Genomic DNA, 27,277 nt, shown 5'->3' with positions numbered 1-27,277 from the left:
AGATAAACAAACCTAAGGGCCCAATTATGTAAAGTTCTCTGAGCTCGTGAGAATTACGACAGCAGTAGCGAGCTGCATTGAATGTAATGGCACGGTCGGGCCGGGCTGTGACTAGACAGCTGGCCCGATGCGCTCTGAGGGAAAACCAGACCTGCTCAGTAGAGCATAGAGTGCGGGTTTATAAAAAAATCATTGGATATATTATGTAATAAAAAACTAGCACTATGTGCAGAATTATATAACATTATTTTTTAGGTTTACTGGCACTTTAAGAATGCTCAGTACTTCTATTTCAATGGTGGAATTCTATAAAGCCACTTTTTACCCTGAAAACAGGGTGTCTTGTTAAGGGGCATATACTGCATTTTTATATGGGAGGGAGATGCCTACATTACAAAAGTAATTTAAAGACATACAAAATAAATAATTGAACCATTCATACAAATATGCTCAGGAAGAATTGTATTGTTAAAATGCTTCAAAAAGCAAAAGAAAATTGTTCACCAATGTAAATTATATATGAATAAATTGTATTAAATATGAACTGTGTAAATTGTAATTTAAGTACACTGGATGTGCAAAAAACACATAGAAATGTGTACTTACTAGTTTTTTGTAAAATGGGCTGACTATGGGCGTTCTATGGGCGTATATGAAATTGTCTCTTAAAACCCAGCATAATTCTGTAACATTTTTACCCTACAGATATTACTGTTTTTTCTTGCAAACTAAAAGGTGGCGGCAAACTTCTATGAAAATACTCAAAGCAATGATTACTCTGAAAGGAACACCTATGTATATATAAATAACAGTGATTTAAGGTATATAAGGTATAGTGCAAAGAAAACAGCGTAATTTGATTTGTATAAAGCAAATTATTAAAGTTTAAACATACACTGGGTTCTCCCTGTGTACTTTATCCTCCATTGCCAACTTTTACATAGCAGAGCGCTCTCTTTATTTCGATGAGAAATACCTTGAATTAGCGGGGACAGACCCTTTTTTGTATAGAATTCCGTGAGGGCTGCCCCTGCAAGTGTTGAAGTAGAAAAAGACATCTACTGTAGATCTGCAATTTTTTAAATGCAACTATCTGCACCCATGTGACTTCTATATCTTACCAGTGTCTGATGGTTCATATCGAGCAATAAGGTCCATGGCAAACTCTTCAGCATTTTCTTCTTCCATTTGCTCCTGCCTCAGGAAATCTACAAACTCCAGCAAAGTAAGTTTCTTGCTATCTTTAGAGAAGTCTTGGAATATTTTGAGTACTTCATCCCGCTGTGTCAGAGCTTTATAAAATAGGACAAATTCCTCCCCTTCTAGTGTTCCTGACTCTGACTTATCTGCCATCTGCAAAACAGAAAATATTAAAGAAACGTTATACTTAGATAATTCCAAACCAAACATTGAGTTGTTAGAGTTTATTTACTCCTTGTTGAAGAGAAGTGCACAGAGTGTCTTGCTTCAACAAAACTAACTAGTTTTACTACACTTTGAAATACATTAAAATATAACACTTGTAAACCAAAAATTAATTATCCTTTCAGAAAGTTGACTTTTCAATTGTGCATTTAAATTACAGCCCTATATAAACTAAAGGACATTTAACTCCCAACTCATATGTTACTGAAGTTTAAGTGTAAGTAAATATATATGTTACATAGGACAACATAGGAATTGGAGATTTGTTTTCATCACCTGGTTAAAACAAAAACATTCTTGTTAGCCATTATATTTTTTCTATTACATATTAAGCAGAAATTAAATGCATCATAATATTTGTTAATTCCTTATTGAACTCTGCAGGTATCAAGGAGAGGTGCTATGGTACCTGGAAAAGGCGGTAAGCATGATGCTCATTCATATCTACATTCATCATTTTTAGAAGATCCTGTACTTCCTTAAAATTCATCCTTCCATCTTTGTTCTTATCTGCTTTCTGAAACCAGTCACATATCCACCTAGAAAGTATGTTAAGAAAAAAAAATCTCTGGATGTATAGCACAACGGGAAGAGATGAGATTCAAGCTGCCATAATGTATAACTATGTTGCTGGTGCCTGCTGAGCTGTGGTTACAAATCTGTATCAATAGACAGTATCTTATATTGAGGCTATTACATCAAAATAATATATCTGCTTTTAAACTTATCTTATAATACTGCTTTGTTTTCTTTTCAGACAATACCCATTAAAAGTTTTAGAACACCTCCATTTTACCAGTTTTTATTGGCATGTACGCAGTTCAATGTTTCAAAACACTAAACATTAAAAGATTGAACAAACAGCTGGAGATAAAAAAAATATAATTTATGTTTACCTTATAAATTAATTCATTTCATGGTGGTGAGAGTCCACGATCCATTACTCCTGGCCACTAAACTCCAAGAGCCCATAAAACCCCTCCCACCTCACTGGAAACTAGCTTGAAGTATATATCCAAGGCAGAAAAGAAGGTAGGAAATAAAATAAGAGCAACAAAAAAAAAAGAGCATGGAACAAAGATGGTGCATACTCAAATTGCCACCCAAAGAAAAATTTGGCTGGTGCTCGTGGATTTGTGGAATAGTAGAATTTAGAAAAAGTATGTAAGGAAGACCAAGTTGCTGCCTTGCAAATTTGATCAACAGTGGCCTAATTCTTAAAGGAAGTAGGAGATTATTATTATTATTTTAAAATTTTTGGTACCCAACAACTAGTTTCTTCAACCTCTGGCTCTTTACTGCTTACCGTTATAACATTTTAGGTTATTCATTGGAATTAAACTTGATAAATTTCAATAAAACCTGGAAAATTGAGATATTCTTAAACTTTTGACTGGTAGTGTATGTATTTACTATTATAAACAGCAATGTTAGAAAGTTCCCACATAACTGTGGTAAATCTGTGGTCTTCAAGTAAACCTATGTTGCCTGAGACTCATGTCACGTTTGGTGTTATTAACTGCTAATGGAAAAAAAAACAGATATTCATAAGTTTCTAATTATACATTTGAAAGAAATATTGAAAAATGTTCATATACTCAATATTTAGCAAAATGTGCTGTAAACCATCTATCACAGAATATCAGATACATCACCTCTAGTCCAAATTCTCTGTGAGCCTCTCAAGAAAATGATGTGACATGATATTCCACCAAAACCATGGTTTAGAATCACTGTTCTATGTTACACAAAGTGGCATGTATAACCAGCTGACATCAGATGCTGTACAACCTCTATAGTAAGACCTCTTGTTACCCCCCTCCCCCACACCATTTCCACAATTGTAATAATCCAATTTGTTTTAATCCCCTTCAATTTAAAATTAATTTTCTTCTAGAGCTCCATCTTTAATATAATACTGGCTTCCTAATTGTTTCACTACCATGATTTCCTATTTTAAAAATAATATGACAAAAAAAACTCATTAATCATCTTATTTGACTCTGCAGAACATGAATGTGCATTTGAGAGTAAAAGAGCAATGAGACTGAATACAATTTCTAATTACACTGAGTACCTACTCATTGTTGGCTTAGAGGTGCCACGCTATGTTATTAGCATCACCTACGTTAATCTGGAACATCTTTATTCAAAGTATTTTTAATGGCCTACTGTGAAACTTGTTTGTAGTATAAAAGGTATTTTGTTTCTATTGTGTTCCTGAATGCTCTGTTAAGCATCATACTATGATTACTAAGTACAGATTGACCTAATTATCCAGCTCATGTTTTATTTTCCGTTATTCCAGCTGTTTTTCACAGGGAACTCTTTTGAATTCCTTTATGTAATTCAGGAATGGCCAACTTGCGGCCCGAGGGCTAAATGCAGACCTCTGCACTAGTTCTTGAAGCATCAGGAAAAAGCAGAACTGAGAGTGAGTTGTGTAGTTTTTGTGGCCCCAGGATAGATGAACTAAACATGTGAGCTTTGAGGAAGACACAACTCTAGAGCCCTCTGGAGGGAAAAACAGCAGACAGATGGCTTAATGCAATCTTACCTAGACCTGGCCCTGTGCCAATGGACACGTATTTTGTTTTGTTTAATAGCAATAAATAAATATGCGGCCCTTAAAGGGATATTAAACCAAAATGTTTTCTTTCATGATTCAGATAGAGCATGCAATTTTAAGCAACTTTCTAGTTTACTCCTATTATCAATTTTTCTTTGTTCTCTTGGTATGCTTTGTTGAATGAGCAGCAATGCACTACTGGTTGCTGACTAAACACATGGGTGAGTCAATGACAATCGGTATATATATATATATATATATATATATGCAGCCACCAATCAGCAGCTAGAACCTAGGTTATTTGCTGCTCCAGAGCTTTCCTAGATAAACCTTTCAGCAAAGGATAACAAGAGAAGGAAGCAAATTAAATAATAGAAGTAAATTGGAAAGTTCTTCAAAATTGTATTCTCTATCCGAATCATGAAATAATTTTTTGGCGTTTCATGTCCCTTTAAGGATTCTAAAATATAGAGCTATGGCCCTCATGTATTAGGTAGGCCATCACTGGTATAAAAATAGAACTAATAGTACCAGCAAATAAGACCAAATCCCCTTCTATGGACCGACTACTATAAAGTATATAAAATAATAAGAAGGGACAAAAAAATGTGAACAATGATTTACTAATTTGTCACTGACTTCATTAGTAAAACACGTTAACATCTAAAGTTTTGAAAAGACAACAGTTTATCTTGAATCTCTACCTTTTAGACAGGAACACAAATACGTTTTGTAAGAATCATTTACATTAAAGGGACATCATACTCAAAAAATATTACCTGTACGTTCTTAAAGGGATATGAAACCCATTTTTTTCCTTTCGTGATATAGAAAGAGCATGCAATTTAAAACAACTTTCTAATTTACTTCTTTTATCTAATTTGTTTTATTCTCTTGATATTCTTTGCTGAAAAGCATATCTGGATAGGCTCAGTAGCTGCTGATTGGTTGCTGCACTTAGAAGCCTCATGTGATTGGCTCACCCATGTGCATTGCTTTTTCTTCAACTAAGGATATCTAAAAAATGAAGCAAAATAAACAATAGAAGTAAATTGGAAAGTTGTTTAAATTTGTATTCTCTTTCTCAATCATGAAAGAAACATTTTGGGTTTAGTTTCCCTTTAAAGAGAACTTTGAAAATGTATTACAGTGCTGTCTTTTTAAAATGGATGTTCCTTTACTAAATAAACCAACTTTTAGTTGGAGTTATCCCTATTAAACTTTTCATGCAAAAATATTTTAACATGTTTAACTGCTGCTCTTACAAATACATGATATAATATTTGAAAATTGTATCCCTTTACAGGTATACCTCACTTTACAGCGCTTCACTTTACAGCGATTCGCTAATACAGCGCTTTGTGGAGCTGAAGTTCAACCTCCAAGGATTTTGAAACAGTGCTGTAAATCATTGTGAGATTGCGAGAAAAGTGACTGGCACCATTTTGCTTTGCTTAGTTCACTCTGTTAACTGCATTGCAGTGCAATCTGTGTCTCAGTGCTATAGTCTGGCAAATTTTATTACTGTAATTGTCACTATTTTACAAGTACAGTATTTATTGAATACTAATTGAATACTGTGCTGTGCTAGTGTAAACTAAACATAGCACTATTGCACCCCTAATATATGTTAGTTCAAACATGTTTTTAAGATTTTAAACACTGAAAAGAAAGCTAAAACTGCCTTGTTTCACTTTAAGGCAGTTTTCACTTTACAGCGGGGCTCCGGTCCCTAACCCGCTGTATGAGCGGGGTATACCTGTAATCAGCAAACCTTTATTCCTTCCAGATTGTATCTAATAATAAACACAACATCATGCAAAACACTATGATTTCCTATTTGATTACACCTGTAATAACATTTCCTGAAAATAATACATCTCTTTATATCGACAATGACAATACATAAGACATCATAATGAAAGGTAACACGTTTCATATTCACTTAGACACTATGGGGCCGATTTATCATCGGTCTGTCCGACATGATCCGCTCAGCGGATCATGTCCAGCAGACATCGACGAATGCCGACAGCATACGCTGTTGGCATTTATCATTGCACAAGCAGTTCTTGTGAACTGCTTGTGTAATGCTGCCCCCTGCAGATTTGCGGCCAATCAGCCACTAGCAGGGGGTGTCAATCAAACCAATCGTATTCAATCGGGTTGACTGCTGTCCGCCGCTCAGAGCATGCGGACCAGTTAAGGAGCAGCGGTCTTAAAACACCCCCTACTAGTGGCCAATAGGCCGTGAATGTGCAGGGGGTGGCATTGCACAAGCATTAAACATGAAAGCGTACAGAAATTATGTCTGCCCAGCATTTAATAAATTGACCCCTAAGTGGCCGACTATCTAAACTTCACCAGATCAAACAAGGTTTTTCACACCGACCCTCACAGGGGCTGTCCTGGTGGAATTAGCTAAAAAAGGGGGCAGTCCCTGCAAGTGGTGAAATGTCTCTTATGGCAATTTAGGCAGGGAAACTATGCTGTGTAGGGTGAAGTTAGCAGGGGGACCTCTTGAAAAATTAAATCCTGCAGCCAATATAAATCTCCTTACCAGTATGAAAATTCAGTATATGCAGCTTAGTGAGACACCTGGCTTTATAGAAATCCACCAGTAAAATAGGACTGGTGAGGGGGGGGGGGGCAGGCACCGGCCATGACAGACTGCAAAAACTAGAAGCTCCATCCTCAAAGTGGATAATCCGCCACTTATCTGCAAATCTATCACACATCCTGAATATTAAGCCCTATAAATAAGTACATGAGAATGTGATGAATAAGCTGCTAGAGCCCTAGACTGTAACGTTAGAAGCTGAGGTGGCGGCTAAGAACTCTCTCCTCTAACACCCCCCGGGTCATCCGGTTAAAGAATATTACAGCTAACATCTAAAGTTGTCAGAGCTAAATTGCTCATATTTATATCATTTCTACAATTGACGGCAAAAGCACTGTGTAATCGATTACAATGGCGGCCACATGGGAGGAAAAACTAATCCGGCTGTTGGAACCTACTTTGCTAGTATGGAGCACTCGCTAGCTACCTCAGTTCCATTGTTGCCATCTCCTCATCGGTACAATGCAGACAACCACTCGAGGATAGGTGAGGGTGCTGCACTTGTTGACAGAGATTACATGGTTGATGCAGAAGGGGAAGATAATCCTTTACTTGCCCATACTAGAACTGCAAATGACCACAAGGCTATCCTCTCCCCTGATGTAGAGGATAGGGAGAACGCACAAGTGCGGAAGATATTTGTGTGTGATACGCTGGTTACTCTGAGTACACTACAGTCAACACAGGCTTATACCTCTAAGTCTAGATTGGTGAAATCTCCATCAGTTAACCCTATCCTAGATACACAACACAACCATATACCGCTATAACGATACATGCTGGGAACTGCACTTATACTCCTTTATTGAAAGTGCTGATAAAAATGTACAACAATTTATTTTTTATTGACTGTATTGAGATTGTAAAAGTGGAACATATCCCAGATACCAAACCCTACCTTTTGTACAAGGGACCAGCACACCGGATAACAAGACCCTTGCAGAGCTAATTAAAATGGACTCTCAGGGACAGTTCTATTTTCTCCTTGCAAATTGCCCTGGACCCCTGTGGAGGCAGATGAGGGGGGGGGGGCAGGCACCGGCCATGACAGACTGCAAAAACAAGAAGCTCCATCCTCAAAGTGGATAATCCGCCACTTATCTGCAAATCTATCACACATCCTGAATATTAAGCCCTATAAATAAGTACATGAGAATGTGATGAATAAGCTGCTAGAGCCCTAGACTGTAACGTTAGAAGCTGAGGTGGCGGCTAAGAACTCTCTCCTCTAACACCCCCCGGGTCATCCGGTTAAAGAATATTACAGCTAACATCTAAAGTTGTCAGAGCTAAATTGCTCATATTTATATCATTTCTACAATTGACGGCAAAAGCACTGTGTAATCGATTACAATGGCGGCCACATGGGAGGAAAAACTAATCCGGCTGTTGGAACCTACTTTGCTAGTATGGAGCACTCGCTAGCTACCTCAGTTCCATTGTTGCCATCTCCTCATCGGTACAATGCAGACAACCACTCGAGGATAGGTGAGGGTGCTGCACTTGTTGACAGAGATTACATGGTTGATGCAGAAGGGGAAGATAATCCTTTACTTGCCCATACTAGAACTTCAAATGACCACAAGGCTATCCTCTCCCCTGATGTAGAGGATAGGGAGAACGCACAAGTGCGGGAGATATTTGTGTGTGATAAGCTGGTTACTCTGAGTACACTACAGTCAACACAGGCTTATACCTCTGAGTCTAGATTGGTGAAATCTCCATCAGTTAACCCTATCCTAGATACACAACACAACCATATACCGCTATAACGATACATGCTGGGAACTGCACTTATACTCCTTTATTGAAAGTGCTGATAAAAATGTACAACAATTTATTTTTTATTGACTGTATTGAGATTGTAAAAGTGGAACATATCCCAGATACCAAACCCTACCTTTTGTACAAGGGACCAGCACACCAGATAACAAGACCCTTGCAGAGCTAATTAAAATGGACTCTCAGGGACAGTTCTATTTTCTCCTTGCAAATTGCCCTGGACCCCCGTGGAGGCAGATGAGTAATCATAGTTCCCTGATATCAGACACAACTATGTGACTAGTTCTAGAATATAGGTAAATTAATCTTTTGGATATGAGCCACTATTAATGGTTTAAAATTAAAATGATATTGTATTCTGTTGGATTTGAAATACTGTGATTTAGCCCTACTATTCTAGGTTAGTCTTGTTGAATTATGCTTTTCACTCCTCTTTTAATTTTTATATATGGGTTTTATGTTGTTTTTAATTTTTGCACATTGTATATTCGCATATGAGCATTAGATGAAAAATAAAGAAGAAAATGGATGTTATATGATTTGCATCTACAAGATGTCACTATTGTGCACAATAATGCTCCCATGTGAATAGGTAACAGGTAAGGGTATAAAAGACAGGAACCTGTATAATTAAGTATACCTGACTAAGGGCCTAATGCAGGCTTGAAACGTTGTATGTTTGTTCTGGGACCCCATATGTGAAAAATAAAGGTCTTTTATTTGCTGTGGAGGCTGGAATCTCTTTTTGTTTCTTGGATACACTACAGTCAACACAGGCTTATACCTCTGAGTCTAGATTGGTGAAATCTCCCTCAGTTAACCCTATCCTAGATACACAACACAACCATATAACGCTATAACGATACACTCTGGGAACTGCACTTACACTCCTTTATTGGAAGTGCCGATAAAAATGTACAACAATTTATTTTTTATTGACTATATCGAGACTGTAAAAGTGGAACATACCCTACTTAACAACAGATACCAACCCCTACCTTTTGTACAAGGGACCAGCACACCGGATAACAAGACCCTTGCAGAGCTAATTAAAATGGACTCTCTGGGACAGATCTATTTTCTCCTTGCACATTGCCCCGGACCCCCGTTGAGGCAGATGAGTACTCATAGTTCCATGATATCAGATCTGCTGCTAAGTGTGCTTTTGTGGATGGCCTTGCTCCGTGGGCTAACGTAGATTATCTAAGAAAGTTGGAGTAGACCTTTTTTTTTTGTTACCGCAAACACCATAATTGATACTCATTTTAGGCTAGCCACTGTCTCCCTTTTGTGTAATAAATTAGTATCCTACCTTATTTATAGTTTGTGTTATGTACCCTTAAAAAATTACAAGAGATCATATGTGCTGTTTTGCATGCTATACATATTTTATGTGACCTAGTATAAAAATGAATCTATAATTGTAGCCATATGCCTGACCGCTATTGTTGATATATGCATATACATAGTTCTAGGAAGATATTCTGTTTAGTTGCACATCCTTTTTGATTTGATAATCCAACAATTTCTCATTGCCCCATACACGTCATACTGTACTTTTAATCTGAGTACTAATGTTCAGTTGAGCTTTAGGAATAACTGAGTATATATACAGGGACAATATATGACATTCTTATACATACACAACTAGTTTACATATTTGTCCATTACTGCTGCTTCGCAATCAGTGACCGAGATTGTAAAGCGCAGTGTGCTTATTTTATAAGGAGATTGAGAAAGCTTGTTATAGATATATATTTCTTACTTAAATTTGATATACATGGAGAGAAAACTGAAGATGTGACTGAATATCTCAAGAACCAGCTTTCAAGATGTTTGATTCCAATGCCCTGGATGTATATTCATACTTTTAAAATTTACTAGTAAAGTGAATTCTTTTTTACAATGTCCCCTACAGGTCTCTCATTATATTTAGTGTGGCACATATCTGTTAACATGACTTGTTTTATTTGACACAAACATTACAGTTAAGTTATCTGATAGCCGGATAATTTCCTTTTTACCAACTGCATATCCACCCCCCCCCCCCCACACACACACACACACACTAGTTGGCCTAATACTATACTTTGTATTGGAAGTTTTCTGTGGTCTATATTACCTATATAAGTTTATTTACTGTTCATGGGATCCAAAAGTGGTCCCCTATTTTCCATTAGCCTTCCGTCAAGTTACTTTAAATGAGATAGGGCCCAAAAGAGACCCATTATACCAGTTGGAAGGCTTAGCTACTAATTATATAGCATAAACTCAGAAAATCTGAGGCTTCACATGTTAAACTTTCATGATTTAAATAGGGAATGTAATTTTAAAAACCTTCCCAATATACTTTTATCACCAATTTTTCTTTGTTCTCTTTGTATTCTTAGTTGAAAGCTAAACCTAGGAGGTTCATATGCTAATTTCTTAGACTTTGAAGACTGCCTCTAATCTGAATGCATTTTGACCACTAGAGGGCATCATGTGTTTCATATCGATAACAATGAGCTCATGCACGTGAAGTGACCTAGCAGTGAGCACTGATTGGCTAAACTGCATGTCTGTCAAAAGAACTGAAATAAAGGGGCAGTCAGCAGACGCTTAGATACAAGGTAATTACAGAGGTAAAACGTGTATTATTATAACAGTGTTGGTTATGCAAAACTTGGGAATGGGTAATAAAGGGATTATTTTTCTTTTTAAACAACAAAAATTCTGGTGTTGACTGTCCCTTTAAGTATTACTTAGGAGTTGCAGATTTCACACTGGCTTTCTGTTTAACTTGGAATATACAAATTTTAGTAATTAAATCTTATTACATAAGTGTGATATTAGTGTACCAAACTACATGCTTCTCTGACTGTATGTATTTATGTAACATTATGTAATTTATCTGCATTGTACTGTTAATGATGTCACAATAAAAAATGAATAATAAAAAAAAAAAGGACTGGTGAGCATTCTTATAGAATCTCACCAGCCCAGAGAGCTTTAGATAATTGTTCTTAAGTCCTCAGCTGCTTTTTTGTTTTTTACTATAAATGAACTCACATACACAGGACTTATGTCCTATGTATAAAAAAAAACAAAAAAAACTGGCATACAGAGGGCAAAGGAACATTTTAGTTACAGGCACTTAGGCAGCTTCTAGGCTAAAGAAGAAAACTGATAGGAATGTTTGTGTGGTGTCACTATGTATTCATATTTTCTATAAAATTATATTGGGGAAGCCCAACACCAGTTGTAAAGGTACATAAAGGGCATTCCCTCCCATAAGCCTACTTATAATTTTTATGACGTGTTTTAATTGGTAAACGTTTCCTCAAAATGTCTACACAGCTTGGTGGAAAATTTTCACAATGGAAAAGGAGTTGCTTTACAGCTAGCTCCCAGCAGTGCACTTCTTTTCCTGAGCCTACATAGGTATGATGTTTAACCCCTTAACTCCATGCACAAGTGGTAGTTCCAACCCTGAGAAGAGAATGTTGAAAGATGAGATATCCTGAGTAGCTTATACCACTAAATGGGGAAAGTCTATGCAAAGAAATTAGACCAACAGATAGGAAAGTACAACATTTTGTAAATATACTGTAGATCAAGAATAATTTATCAGTTAAGGTATGTATATTTTTTTAATGAAAAATGCTGGTGTAATATATGTATATCTGGGTCTGTTATAAAAAGAATGGATTTGTTATATGCTTTTTATTTGTGTTTGTTACTACAGATACAGCATATCTCCATGTAGACCTGTAATAAATTCTTTCTCAATATTCTGTAAGACTCAGACTAATGACCTGCTATTAATTCCATGTGAAAAAAAGTCACAAATGTTTTGTGTGAAGCTGCAGACAGCAAGAATATAAATATATGAGGACATTTCATATGTTCAGTACTGGTCTCTGCTACCACACTCTTCAATATATAGTTGTTTCACCTATTACTGAAAGGATACTGGTCCAATAATTCCTTCTGATCCATATTAGTCACAGTCTCTATTAGTTTTTGCAGGCCTTGGATCCAACATTGTGCTTCCTCCGCTGTGTTTGCAATCAGGTCTAGATTCCCTCGACGGCCATGGAAGACGATGGTAAAGCAGAGTTCAGGTTCAAAGTCATCAGCAATGCTCTGCAAGATTTCAGATTGATGTCCCTCACGTACAGTCTCAATGTCACTAATAGAAACTGTTAGAATTCAGCAGCATTAGCAAAAATGTTTTGCAAAAAAGGAGAAGAATCCATTAAACTGCACAACTGGTCAGCTTTGACATACAGCAAAGTCAGCCATTAGCTACCTGTCCCTGACACCCTTTTTAGCCAATCACATTCTGGATTATTTGCTAGTTGTATGCTTTTGTCATCCTGACTAAATGTTGAACTATTATATTTTCTTCACAATATATTCTGATATCTTTTTGCAAATAATGTTTTTGAGTTAATTTTAGGTACATTTGATTTAATTTGATTTAGAAACATTGATCTAAAACTTTGCCTCATCTTAAAATTGTGCATCTGAATATTCATGAAATGATATATTTTATTTTAAGTTGTGTTGTATCTGCCTGCTCTTAGCGATTGTTATCCGAATAATTCCAGATAAATTAATATTCTAAAGTAAGGGAGAGACCAATGCATATCAAAAATAATGTTTAGCAGGGAATATACAATGAATTCCACAGTGGATAGTTTAGGCTAAAATAAAATTTACATGAAATAGTGATAGATAGCCTTGAATTCATACTCCATAGTTACATAGGTTCTATTAATATCTATGGAGCCACAGTCGGTCATGAAAGAATTATATCTGAATGTCCTGAAGTCTAAAAGCATAGCAGTAAGAAATCATTAAGGCAAACGTCTGACTTCTAAATATTCATTCATTACCCTGACAGCCATTCCACACACCCGACCAATACATTAACTCTGATGACCTCTTAATGGTCGGTATAGGGTTAAACAGACTGCTGCAGATAAGCTTACGGGAAAAGCTATTGATCATGCCAACTGTTCTGGCAGTCTATCTTTAAAGCTATAAATGTTTACTGTGTTCTGTTGCTTATAGTGCACAGTAGGCGGGAGTGGGCACAGAATGGATAGAGACTTTGAGACAGTGAACAGTCTCAAGACATTAATTACCCAGAAAGTATCAGCACTAAAAACAATGAGATTATAATTCTTATATCCCAGATTTGTTTGATGCCTGAGATGCAAGTATTAAAACTGTTACTTTCCAGAGCAGGCTACAACAATCAGTGCTCGCTCAATTACTTGCATATTGCTTAAAATGGAAAATTATGAGCCCAATGATATAAAAACAAAGAATAGTATTTTCAATTGCTCATTTAAGATAGTTTGGAGAAAAGAAGAAAGATTAGTAACATTTTTATAAACATTAAGGTGCATATTTATCAAGCTCTGTATGGAGCTTGATGCCCCGTGTTTCCGGCGAGCCTTGAAGTTATGAATATGAATACGATCAGGTTTGATTGACACCCCCTGTTAGCGGCCAGTTGGCCGCGAATCTGCAGGGGGGCGGCATTGAACCAGCAGTTCACCAGAACTGCTGGTGCAATGATAAATGCCAACAGCTTATGCTGTCGGCATTTATCGATGTGCAGCGGAAATGATCCGCAATATCGGATCATGTGCACTCGCACCATAATAAATAGGCCCCTTAAATTCAACAAAGTGCAAGGTTTATGTTTAAGTGTCACAACAAGAGGTCATGTTAGATCTCTCAGCAAGATTGGGTAGGTCTACCTTTAGCCTGAGAAAATGTTAATATTAATATTAATAATAAATTGTACCCAAGCAATAAAAACAGAATGAGGTATCAAAACATGCAAGGAAATGTTCTGGCTATATGGAATAATGCTAAATAAATCACTCATACATCACTCACATGTAGATTTAGTGTTCCCTGTTTTCTTAGACTTGTACCAGATAGTCATGCAGTCTTCCTGTAGCTTGAAGTATCGCTGTTTCTTCCAACTACGGGATTTCACCTTCCTCATCAGTGAGCCAGTCTGCATCAGCTGCAGATTCTTATCCAGTTGCACACCTGTTGTAAAATAAAAGTGCCTTGAGACTGCATCGGTAAACTGGAATGAAGTGTCAATGATACAATATTTCTACCAATCTAAAAAGATTTAGAGACATAAAAGTACAAAAAGAAAATGTTCTAATGTTAGAGAATTTTATTATTGCACTGTCAGTTGCATAACTATGTGTTAACCTCTTTGCTGCTGGCAATTTCCGAGAAAAACTTGCCCAAAGTACCGGAGAATTTTTAGCATTTTTGATATCACTGATTAAACAGAAATAGAGCTTTTGACTTTTTTTATTTACCTATGAAAACTATATATATTTTTAGAGCAGACAACCCAAGGTTTTGATCTAGGAACATTTTGGTATATTTGATGCCACTATTTGGCCACCAGATACAATCATATAAAAAAATTGTTAACATTTTCACAAACTTTGGGTTTCTCACTGAAATTATTTACACACAACTACTGCAGTCATATGACAAATGACTATAAAAGCTTCTTTGGGATCCCCTTTGTATAGAAATAGCAGACACGTATCTTTGCCATTGCTTTTTGGTTATTAAAAGGCTGCTAATTGCAGCTGTGCACCACACCACTAAAATTCCTGGCAGTGAAGGGGTAAATCAGGAAGCTTGTAAGGTTAATTTTAGCTTTAGTGTAGAGTTTACCCTCCCGCCTGACACCTCCCACACCCCGATACCTCCAAAACAGCTCTCTTCCTTCCCTCACCCCCACTGGTCTTAGGTACTGGTATATTTTTTTTATTGTCCTCACAGTGTAGTGAACACTCCTCAACCCTACCACCACTCTGATCCCCCCCCCAAACAGCTTTTTAACCTTCCCCTTTTTACTACTGGTGAGCAACTTAGGTACTGGCAGCTGTCTGCCAGTACCTAGTTTATTTTTTTAATTATTATTTCTATTTTATTTTATTTCTGTAACTCATTAATTATGCCCCCTTGCCCTTTTTATCTGTAGTGTAGCTTCTCATCCCTCCCTCTCCCTTAAAACATTTTTCTGTAGCGTAGAGCACCTACCATCTCCTCCCTCCCCCAGCACCTCTGTGCCGCCCATACTCCTGCCATCCATCCCACACCTCCCGCCAGCATAAGAAGCTGAGCTTTCCAGATGGTGACACAGTGTCACCATTTGTAACAATCAGGCATCTGCCTTCATATGAATCCGAAGCACCGATCGTACTGTGGTTCCATATGCAGGCAGATGCCTGGAGCTGAGGAATTCCAGCTCTCAACTGCAACTTTACAGCCGAGACTGCTGGAGCGTCCTGCAGCTCAGACGTATGTATACTTTATGCGGTATGATAGGAAAAATACCTCACAACATATATATACACGTCTTTTTGGGTTAAGGAGTTAAATCCATGCAAAGGTGTTAAACACATAGTTAAAGTCAGCTCCAGAGCAGCAATGCACTACTGAGTCAGCTCCAGAGCAGCAATGCACTACTGGGACCTAGCTGAACACATCTGATGAGCCAATGACAAGAAGCATATGTCTGTAACCGAAAATCACCAGCTTGCTCTTAGTAGTGTATTGCTGTTCCTAAGTATATCTAGGTATTCTTTTGAACAAAGGATACCAATTGAACAAAGTAAATGTGATAAGTATTTTATATATGTCGAGTTGTACTTAATGCTGTCATTATGAATGAATCACGTCTGTATGTATCATCTTGTAACAAATGCAGGTTGTCAGTAATGCCATCCATGCTGCATAGTACAGTTTCTGTTAGTATTCTGTAGATTACTTGCTCAAATACATTCATATCATCACCCATTTTAGAGCTAGAAGGAACTCACAGAAGTCTTCAGGGAACCTTTACAGTTTTTGTTCATGAATAGTTAAGATTAATCTGACTCTGAAGACAAACAAAAAATTCTAGTGGTCCCACATATTATAGCACTTTGAGTGCAAAGACAGATTCTCTTGTTTTTTTTCTCATACCGTCTAATGTTATATTCAAAAACTGGTATGTCAGTCAAAAGTTGGGGAGGGGGGGATTGTAGATCTGAGGAAGCACTCTACAATACTCTGCTACCAACGGTCAGTTGTGAGGATACTATCATGTTAAAGGGACATACAATTAAAAATTGATTTCCCCATAAAGGGCTAGATTATAATTGGTGCACTATTTATTTCTCCCACTCGAGCGTTAACTTCCCTAGAATTTAACTTTCTGTGCATCAGGTATAGCTCATATTAAAATTTGAAATTAAAAAGAGTTGGACTTCAGTTATTGCGACTGTATTAACGTATTCTCCCTATAGACTTTCAATGGAGCGTTCAAACTGAAAAAAAAAACTAACACCTATACTTGTGCGCTAACCCTACACCGCATTAGACCTACAGCGCTAAACCCAATTAGCAACTCGCATATTTTAAATTTTATTGTTCTTCACAAAGAAGAAAATCTTATATTTATATGATTATTATTTTGTAAAATATATATCTATACCTGTGTATATATATATATATACTGTATATATACTGTATGTATGTATATATATATATATATATATATATATACATATATATACATACATACAGTATATATATGAATATATACAGGCAAAGACATATACATATACAGGGAGTGCAGAATTATTAGGCAAATGAGTATTTTGACCACATCATCCTCTTTATGCATGTTGTCTTACTCCAAGCTGTATAGGCTCGAAAGCCTACTACCAATTAAGCATATTAGGTGATGTGCATCTCTGTAATGAGAAGGGGTGTGGTCTAATGACATCAACACCCTATATCAGGTGTGCATAATTATTAGGCAACTTCCTTTCCTTTGGCAAAATGGGTCAAAAGAAGGACTTGACAGGCTCAGAAAAGTAAAAAATAGTGAGATATCTTGCAGAGGGATGCAGCACTCTTAAAATTGCAAAGCTTCTGAAGCGTGATCATCGAACAATCAAGCGTTTCATTCAAAATAGTCAACAGGGTCGCAAGAAGCGTGTGGAAAAACCAAGGCGCAAAATAACTGCCCATGAACTGAGAAAAGTCAAGCGTGCAGCTGCCAAGATGCCACTTGCCACCAGTTTGGCCATATTTCAGAGCTGCAACATCACTGGAGTGTCCAAAAGCACAAGGTGTGCAATACTCAGAGACATGGCCAAGGTAAGAAAGGCTGAAAGACGACCACCACTGAACAAGACACACAAGCTGAAACGTCAAGACTGGGCCAAGAAATATCTCAAGACTGATTTTTCTAAGGTTTTATGGACTGATGAAATGAGAGTGAGTCTTGATGGGCCAGATGGATGGGCCCGTGGCTGGATTGGTAAAGGGCAGAGAGCTCCAGTCCGACTCAGATGCCAGCAAGGTGGAGGTGGAGTACTGGTTTGAGCTGGTATCATCAAAGATGAGCTTGTGGGGCCTTTTCAGGTTGAGGATGGAGTCAAGCTCAACTCCCAGTCCTACTGCCAGTTTCTGGAAGACACCTTCTTCAAGCAGTGGTACAGGAAGAAGTCTGCATCCTTCAAGAAAAACATGATTTTCATGCAGGACAATGCTCCATCACACGCGTCCAAGTACCCCACAGCGTGGCTGGCAAGAAAGGGTATAAAAGAAGAAAATCTAATGACATGGCCTCCTTGTTCACCTGATCTGAACCCCATTCATAACCTGTGGTCCATCATCAAATGTGAGATTTACAAGGAGGGAAAACAGTACACCTCTCTGAACAGTGTCTGGGAGGCTGTGGTTGCTGCTGCATGCAATGTTGATGGTGAACAGATCAAAACACTGACAGAATCCATGGATGGCAGGCTTTTGAGTGTCCTTGCAAAGAAAGGTGGCTATATTGGTCACTGATTTGTTTTTGTTTTGTTTTTGAATGTCAGAAATGTATATTTGTGAATGTTGAGATGTTATATTGGTTTCACTGGTAAAAATAAATAATTGAAATGGGTATATATTTGTTTTTTGTTAAGTTGCCTAATAATTATGCACAGTAATAGTCACCTGCACACACAGATATCCCCCTAAAATAGCTAAAACTAAAAACAAACTAAAAACTACTTCCAAAAATATTCAGCTTTGATATTAATGAGTTTTTTGGGTTCATTGAGAACAACTAATACAACTTGCCTAATAATTCTGCACTCCCTGTATATATATATATATATATATATATATATATATATAAATATTTAAAAAAGTAAATTTATGCTTACCTGATAAATTAATTTCTTCTACGATATGACGAGTCCACGGATTACATCCTTACTTGTGGGATTTATCCTCCTGCTAACAGGAAGTGGCAAAGAGCACCACAGCAGAGCTGTATATATAGCTCCTCCCTTCCCTCCACCTCCAGTCACTCGACCGAAGTTAGGAAGAGAAAGGAAAAGCCAAAGGTGCAGAGGTGACTGAAGTTGATAAAAAATAAAATATAAATCTGTCTTAAAAATGACAGGGAGGGCCGTGGACTCGTCATATCGTAGAAGAAATGTATTTATCAGGTAAGCATAAATTTACTTTTCTTCTACAAGATATGACGAGTCCACGGATTTCATCCTTACTTGTGGGATACAATACCAAAGCTACAGGAAACGGATGAAAGGGAGGGACAAGACAGAGATCTAAATGGAAGGCACCACTGCTTGAAGAACCTTTCTCCCAAAAACAGCCTCAGAAGAAGCAAAAGTATCAAATTTGGAAAATTTGGAAAAAGTGTGAAGAGACGACCAAGTTGCAGCCTTGCAAATCTGTTCAACAGAAGCATCGTTTTTAAATGCCCATGAGGAAGCCGCAGTCCTAGTAGAATGAGCCATAATTCTTTCAGGAGGCTGCTGTCCAGCAGTCTCATATGCCAGACGGATGATACTCTTCAGCCAAAAAGAAAGAGAGGTAGCCATAGCTTTCTGACCCCTACGCTTTCCAGAAAAAAAAAAGAATAATGAAGATGATTGATGGAAATCCTTAGTTGCCTGCAAGTAAAACTTCAGGGCCTGGACCACGTCCAAGTTATGCAACATACACTCCTTCTTAGAAGAAGGGTTAGGACATAATGAAGGAAGAACAATTTCCTGATTAATATTCTTATTAGAAACAACCTTATGAAGAAAACCAGGTTTGGTACGTAAAACCACCTTATCAGAATGAAAGATAAGATAAGGCGAGTCACATTGTAACGCTGAAAGCTCAGAAACTCTACTAGCAGAAGAAATAGCAACCAAAAACAAAACTTTCCAAGATAACAACTTCATATCTATGGAATGCATGGGTTCAAACGGAACCCCTTGAAGAACATTCAGAACTAAATTCAAACTCCAGGCTTGAACAATTGGTCTAAACACAGGCTTGATCCTGGTCAAAGATAACAAGAGTGGGTCTCCGCCCATCGGATTATCTTGGATACTTCTATCATCGCTAAGGAACTCCATGTTCCCCCCTGATGATTGATATATGCCACAGTCGTGATGTTGTCCGACTGGAATCTGATGAATTTGGCCGAAGCCAACTGAGGCCACGCCTTAAGCGCATTGAAAATTGCTCTCAGTTCCAGAATATTGATTGGAAGTAGAGACTCCACCTGAGTCCAAACACCCTGAGGCTTCAGGAAGTTCCAGACTGCACCCCAGCCCAGAAGGCTGGCATCCGTTGTCACTATCACCCACGAGGGTCTGCGGAAACAAGTCCCCTAGGACAGATGATCCGGCGACAACCACCAAAGAAGAGAGTCTCTGGTCTCTTGATCCAAATTTATCTGAGGAAATAAATTCACATAATCCCCATTCCACTGTCCGAGCATGCACAGCTGTAGTGGTCTGAGATGAAAGCGGGCAAACGGAATCATATCCATTGCCGCTACTATTAATCGAATGACTTCCATGCACTGAGCCACTGATGGCCGATGAATGGACTGAAGTGCTCGGCAAGTATTCAGAATCTTTGTCTTTCTGACCTCTGTCAGAAATATTTTCATGTCTACCGAGTCTATAAGAGTCGCCAAGAATGGAACCCTTGTCCGTGGAACTAATGAACTCTTTTCTATGTTCACTTTCCAACCGTGAGATCTCAGGAAAGACAATACTATGTCCGTGTGAGATTTTGTCAATTGATAATTCGATGCCTGAATCAGAATATCATCCAGATAAGGCGCTACTGCTATGCCCCACGGTCTGAGAACCGCTAAAAGAGACCCTAGAACCTTTGTGAAAATTCTGGGTGCCGTGGCAAGACCGAAAGGAAGAGCCATGAACTGATAATGTTTGTCCAGGAAGGCAAACCTTAAGAACTGATGATGATCCTTGTGAATAGGGATATGAAGGTATGCATCCTTCAAGTCCACTGTAGTCATATACTGACCCTCCTGAATCATTGGTAAGATTGTTCGTATAGTCTCCATTTTGAACTATGGGACTCTGAGAAATTTGTTTAGACACTTGAGATCTAAAATGGGTCTGAAAGTTCCTTTTTTTTTGGGAACTACAAAAAGTTTTTAGTAAAACCCCTGTCCCTGTTCCGGCTTTGGAACAGGACAAATTACTCCCATGGTATAGAGGTTTTTTACACAGCGTAAGAATGCCTCTCTTTTTATCTGGTCTACAGATAATCGTGAAAGATGAAATCTCCCCCTTGGGAGAAAATCCTTGAATTCTAGTTGATACCCGTGGGTCACTCTTTCCAGTGCCCAGGAGTCCTGAACATCTCTTGCCCAAGCCTGAGCAAAGAAAGAAAGTCTGCCCCCTACCAGATCCGGTCCTGGATCGGGGGCCACCCCTTCATGCTGCCTTGGAAACAGCAGCGGGCTTCTTGGATTGTTTACCTTTATTCCAAGTCTGGTTAGGTCTCCAGACTGACTTAGATTGAGCAAAATTCCCTTCCTGCTTTGTGGAGGAAGAAGCAGAGGGTCTTCCTTTATAGTTTCGAAAGGAACGAAAATGATTCTGCTTACCCCTCATTTTAACCGACTTATCCTGAGGTAGGGCATGGCCTTTACCTCCAGTAATGTCAGAAATGATCTCCTTCAATTCAGGCCCGAATAAGGTCTTACCCTTAAAAGGAATAGCCAAAAGGTTAGATTTTGATGACACATCAGCAGACCAAGATTTGAGCCAGAACGCTCTACGCACCAGAATGGCAAAACCTGCATTTTTTGCTGCTAATTTAGCAATTTGAAAAGCAGCATCAGTAATAAAAGAATTAGCTAGCTTGAGAGCCTTAATTCTATCCAAAATATCATCCAATGGAGTCTCAACCTTCAGAGACTCTTCTAGAGCCTCGAACCAAAAAGCTGCAACAGTAGTTACTGGAACAATGCAAGCCGTAGGTTGTAAAAGGAAACCTTGATGAATAAATAATTTCTTTAGAAGACCCTCTAATTTTTTATCCATAGGGTCTTTGAAAGCACAACTATCCTCAATAGGTATAGTTGTACGCTTAGCCAGAGTAGAAATAGCTCCCTCCACCTTAGGGACCGTTTGCCACAAGTCCCGAATGGTGTCTGATATGGAAAACATTTTCTTAAAAGTAGGAGGAGGAGAGAACGGTATACCTGGTCTATCCCATTCCTTTTTAACAATTTCCGAAATTCTTTTAGGAACCGGAAAATCATCAGTTTAAGTAGGCACCTCTAACCTCCCTAAGTAACAGACGTAGGTGTTCAAGCTTAAATTTAAAAGACATAACGTCCGAATCTGTCTGAGGTAACATATTTCCTGGGTCTGAAAGTTCACCCTCAGACAGCAATTCCCTAACCCCCAACTCAGAACACTGTGAGGGTACATCGGAAATAGCTAATAAAGCATCAGAGGATTCAGTATTTACATTAATACCTGACCTACTGCGTTTACCCTGTAACACTGGTAATTTGGATAATACCTCTGTGAGAGAAGTTGACATAACTGCAGCCATTTCCTGCAGAGTAAAAGTATTAGACGCACAAGAAGTACTTGGCGTTGCTTGTGTGGGTGTTAAAGGTTGTGACACTTGGGGAGAATTGGATGGCACATCCTGATTCTCTTCATACTGAGAATCATCCTTAGGCACACTTTCTTTACTTAAAATATGCTTCTTACATTATAAGGCCCTTTCAGTACAAGAGGTACACAACGTAAGTGGGGGTTCCACAATGGCTTCTAAACACATAGAACAATTAGTATCCTCAATGTCAGACATGTTGAATAGACTAATAATAATCTTAAAAGTTGTTAAACACTTTCAACAATTTTTTCAAAAAATTTACTGCGCCTTTAAAAAATAAAAAAGTGTACAATTTTTCCAAAACTGCTTAAAAAAGCTAAATAACGAAATCCGATTAGAAACACATGTTTAATGTGCCCAAAAATTATTGCACCTAAGAGCAATAGGCAAAAATTAACCTTTACAGGACATTTATAGCAGAAAATACAAATTGTTTGACAAAATGACCCCTGCACCTCGCCACAGCTCTGCTGTGGCGCCTACCTGCCCTTAAAGTACTGGAAAAACGATTCTACCACAATCCGGTCATCAGAGCAAAAGTTTAGGCCTAACGGAGCTCATGCCTGTTGCCTTCTGAGTCAAAATACACTGCGCGTCGGAGCGCGTGAAAATAGGCCCCGCCCATCAAGGACGATCAACAACTAATCCGCAACACCACATAGGAAGCGGTTAGGAAAAAAACACCATGTGGTCCCCTAGAAACAGCCTTGTAATGCTGCAGCCCTTGTCATAAAATACAATAAAGATAACGAGCTGCCTCTCCCAGTGTCCCTTACAAACACCCAATATGTCAAATAAAAAATGTTAAGTAAAGGATTTAAAGTAACACCCTTTTTAAAAAACAGGTCTACTTTAACCCCCTCTTTTAGCAAAGAATAAAATGTCAGCCATTCTGATATAACAGGACTCCTCAGAAAAAAGACTGAACATACCTCAATGCTTATAGCATGCAGCTGTTCTCCACTCTGAAGATTTCTTTTACACTACCTTCAGCACTCTGTGGGAACCAACGTGGATCTTAGTTAGTCTGCTAAGATCATCAACCTCAGGGCAGAAAACTTCTTCCATATCCCCCTGAGGATAATAGTACACACCGGTACCATTTAAAAAATAAAAAACATCTTGATTGAAGAAACTAAAACTAACACCTCACTTTACCTCTTCCTATTACTAACACAGGCAAAGAGAATGACTGGGGGTGGAGGGAAGGGAGGAGCTATATATACAGCTCTGCTGAGGTGCTCTTTGCCACTTCCTGTTAGCAGGAGGTTAATATCCCACAAGTAAGGATGAAATCCGTGGACTCGTCATATCTTTGTAAAAGAAACAGCCCCTGCACCTCGCCACAGCTCTGCTGTGGTGCCTACCTGCCCCCAGGGTACTCAAGATTGACTCGACAACGATCCAGTGACTGAAAATCAACTTTAGGCCCCACCGGAGCTAGTGCCTGCTGCCTTCTAGTGAGGAGAAAACTGCGCGTCTGACCGCGCGAAATAGGCCCCACCCACCGTGGGCGTCGCATTCACAGTCTCCATAACCGCATGGAAAGCGGTTTTAATAAGCCATGTGGCCCCCTTCACACACACATAACGTTATGCCATCTATTAAATATATATATATATATATATATATATATATATATATATAAAGTGTCACAGCTGCCTCTCCCAGTGTCAAGCCCCTATTGAATTACCTAACCATAGTAATCAATATGTATATAACACAGTAAATTCAGTAACACCATATCCATACCGGTCTACTGCTTACCCCTTCCCTTACAGGGAATAATGTCAGCCAGTTCTGATATAACAAGTCTCCTCAGAAATAAAAGACTGAACATACCTCAATGCTGTTTGTAGCATGACACCGTTCTCCACACTGAAGATTTATCTTGCACTACCTTCAGAAGCTCTGTGGGAACCAGAATGGATCTTAGTAATGTCTGCTAAGATCATCAACCTCATGGTAGAAAAAAGATCTCTTCATTCCTTTTAGGAATCCAGACTGATGATATCACCCTGAGGAAAATAGTACTCACCGGTACCATTTTAAAATAAAAAACTTCTTGATTGAAGAATCTAAAACTAACACCTCACTTTACCTCTTCCTATTACTAACACAGGCAAAGAGAATGACTGGAGGTGGAGGGAAGGGAGGAGCTATATATATACAGCTCTGCTGTGGTGCTCTTTGCCACTTCCTGTTAGCAGGAGGATAAATCCCACAAGTAAGGATGAAATCCGTGGACTCGTCATATCTTGTAGAAGAAATACATAGAACTGTAAAATATTCACATTATTAAATATTAAAGATGAATAAATCAGATTTTTAATGTTATTATTATCAGGTATTTATAAAGTGCCAACTACAACTTCTCTCTCAGCTCAAGATTTTGCCAGTTACTTCAATAACAAAATAGACTCCATCAGAAATTAAACCAGCTGTCAAAATGCAAACCCCCTCAAAACCTCATCATCCAAAACCAACATAGCCATACATTTATCTCTTTTGCCCCTGTTACACAGGATGAAGTTTCTGCCCTTTTACTATCCTCTCACCTCACTACCTGTCCCCTCGACCCCATCTCCTCACAGCTACTTCCCGCCCTCTCTTCTATCCTTACCCCTATACTCACACACATCTTTAACCTCTCCCTCAGCATTGGTATATTTCCCTCATCTCTTAAACACGCACTGGTCACACCTATCCTCAAAAAACCTTCTCTCGACCCAATCTCCCCATCCAACTACCGCCCTATTTCCATACTCCCTCTTGCCTTGAAAAGCTAGTATATGTACGTCTATCCCATTTCCTTACTCCCTCCTTGACCTACTGCAATCTGGATTTCGCCCCACCACTCCATTGAGACAACAATTGTTAAGTTTACCAACGACCTACTTACAGCAAAATCCAAAGGCCACTTCTCTCTGCTTATCCTCCTTGATCTATCTGCAGCCTTTGATACTGTCAACCACCCTCTTTTGCTCCAAACCCTCCAATCCTTTGGCATTTGCAAAACAGCTCTCTCATGGTTCTCTTCCTATCTGTCTAACCGTACCTTTAGTGTAGCCTTCTCTGGGGCATCCTCTGCCCCGTTACCACTTTCTGTTGGGGTACCACAAGGCTCTGTTCTTAGCCCCCTTCTCTTCTCAACCTACACATCATCTTTAGGTTCCTTAATAAAATCCCATGGGTTTTAATACCATTTGTGTGCCGATGACACCCAAATCTACCTCTCTGCACCAGACCTATCTTCTTCCTTGCAAACCCGTGTCACTATCTTTCTCATATCTCATCTTGGATGTCCTCTCACTACCTTAAGCTAAATCTCTCCAAAACTGAGCTCCTTATTTTCCCCCCTTCTTTAAAAATCTCCACCCCCAACTTCTCTATAACTGTCGATAAATCTATCATTACCCCTACCCCACATGCTCGATGCCTTGGAGTCACACTTGATTCAGATCTCTCTTTCACTTCTCACATTCAGTCCTTGGCTAAAGCCTGCTGCTTACACCTTAAAAACATCTCTAAAATTAGACATTTCCTTTCACAAGACACAACTAAGATTCTAATCCACTCTCTCATCCTTTCCCGCCTCGATTACTGCAACTCCATCCTCTCTGGTCTCCCTAGCTGCCGCCTAGCTCCTTTACAATTCATAATGAATGCCTCTGCCAGGTTTATTTTCCTTACACGTCGCTCTTCATCTGCTGCACCTCTCTGCCAATCCCTTCACTGGCTTCCTCTTGCCTCCAGGTTTAAACACAGAATTCTCACTCTGACATACAAAGACCTCAACTGCACTGCTCCCCCCCCTACATCTCAGACCTTGTCTCCAGATACTCTCCCTCCCGACCCCTTCGCTTTGCACACGATCACCTACTCTCCTCCTCTCTTGTTACCTCCTCACATTCCCGTTTACAGGACTTCTCCAGACTGGCTCCCATCTTGTGGAACTCTCTGTCTCGCTCCACATGACTCTCCCCTAGTTTTGAAAGCTTCAAGTGCTCCCTAAAGACTCTACTATTCAGTGATGCATACAACCTACACTAACCTTTCCTAACTCCACTGCTATCACCTTGAACCCCTAAGCCTATGAGCCCAGCTGTTTGTAGATCACCCGCATAAGAGCCGATTACAACAGTGCACTCTCGGCAGGGACCTCTACCCATGTGACCCCCTATAAATGTTACCTTGTATACAGCCTATGTTTATAGCACTGCAGAATCTGTTGGCGCACTACAAAACATAATTTATGCTTACCTGATAAATTCCTTTCTTCTGTTGTGTGATCAGTCCACGGGTCATCATTACTTCTGGGATATAACTCCTCCCCAACAGGAAATGCAAGAGGATTCACCCAGCAGAGCTGTATATAGCTCCTCCCCTCTACGTCAGTCCCAGTCATTCGACCAAGAATCAACGAGAAAGGAGTAACCAAGGGTGAAGTGGTGACTGGAGTATAATTTAAAAGATATTTACCTGCCTTAAAACAGGGCGGGCCGTGGACTGATCACACAACAGAAGAAAGGAATTTATCAGGTAAGCATAAATTATGTTTTCTTCTGTTATGTGTGATCAGTCCACGGGTCATCATTACTTCTGGGATACCAATACCAAAGCAAAAGTACACGGATGACGGGAGGGATAGGCAGGCTCATTATATAGAAGGAACCACTGCCTGAAGAACCTTTCTCCCAAAAATAGCCTCCGAAGAAGCAAAAGTGTCAAATTTGTAAAATTTGGAAAAAGTATGAAGCGAAGACCAAGTTGCAGCCTTGCAAATCTGTTCAACAGAGGCCTCATTCTTAAAGGCCCAAGTGGAAGCCACAGCTCTAGTGGAGTGAGCTGTAATTCTTTCAGGAGGCTGCTGT

At 38.9% G+C, this 27,277-nt stretch overlaps 1 protein-coding gene across 1 annotated transcript in view; it reads right to left on the bottom strand.

Moving 5' to 3' along the window:
* PLCD4 (phospholipase C delta 4) overlaps positions 1-27,277 on the bottom strand; it is a 191,639-nt gene that overhangs the window by 147,679 nt on the left and 16,683 nt on the right. The window contains exons 3-6 of the mRNA XM_053698133.1: positions 14,298-14,456; positions 12,352-12,580; positions 1,835-1,964; positions 1,122-1,353 (exon numbers count right to left, since the gene is read on the bottom strand). Coding sequence (XP_053554108.1) covers positions 1,122-1,353; positions 1,835-1,964; positions 12,352-12,580; positions 14,298-14,456 — 750 coding nt within the window. The remainder of the gene's footprint in view (positions 1-1,121; positions 1,354-1,834; positions 1,965-12,351; positions 12,581-14,297; positions 14,457-27,277) is intronic.

Source organism: Bombina bombina, chromosome 1, assembly GCF_027579735.1.
Source record: "Bombina bombina isolate aBomBom1 chromosome 1, aBomBom1.pri, whole genome shotgun sequence".
In the NCBI taxonomy this organism is placed as follows: Eukaryota; Metazoa; Chordata; class Amphibia; order Anura; family Bombinatoridae; genus Bombina; species Bombina bombina.
This window is presented reverse-complemented; position numbering and strand designations above follow the sequence as displayed.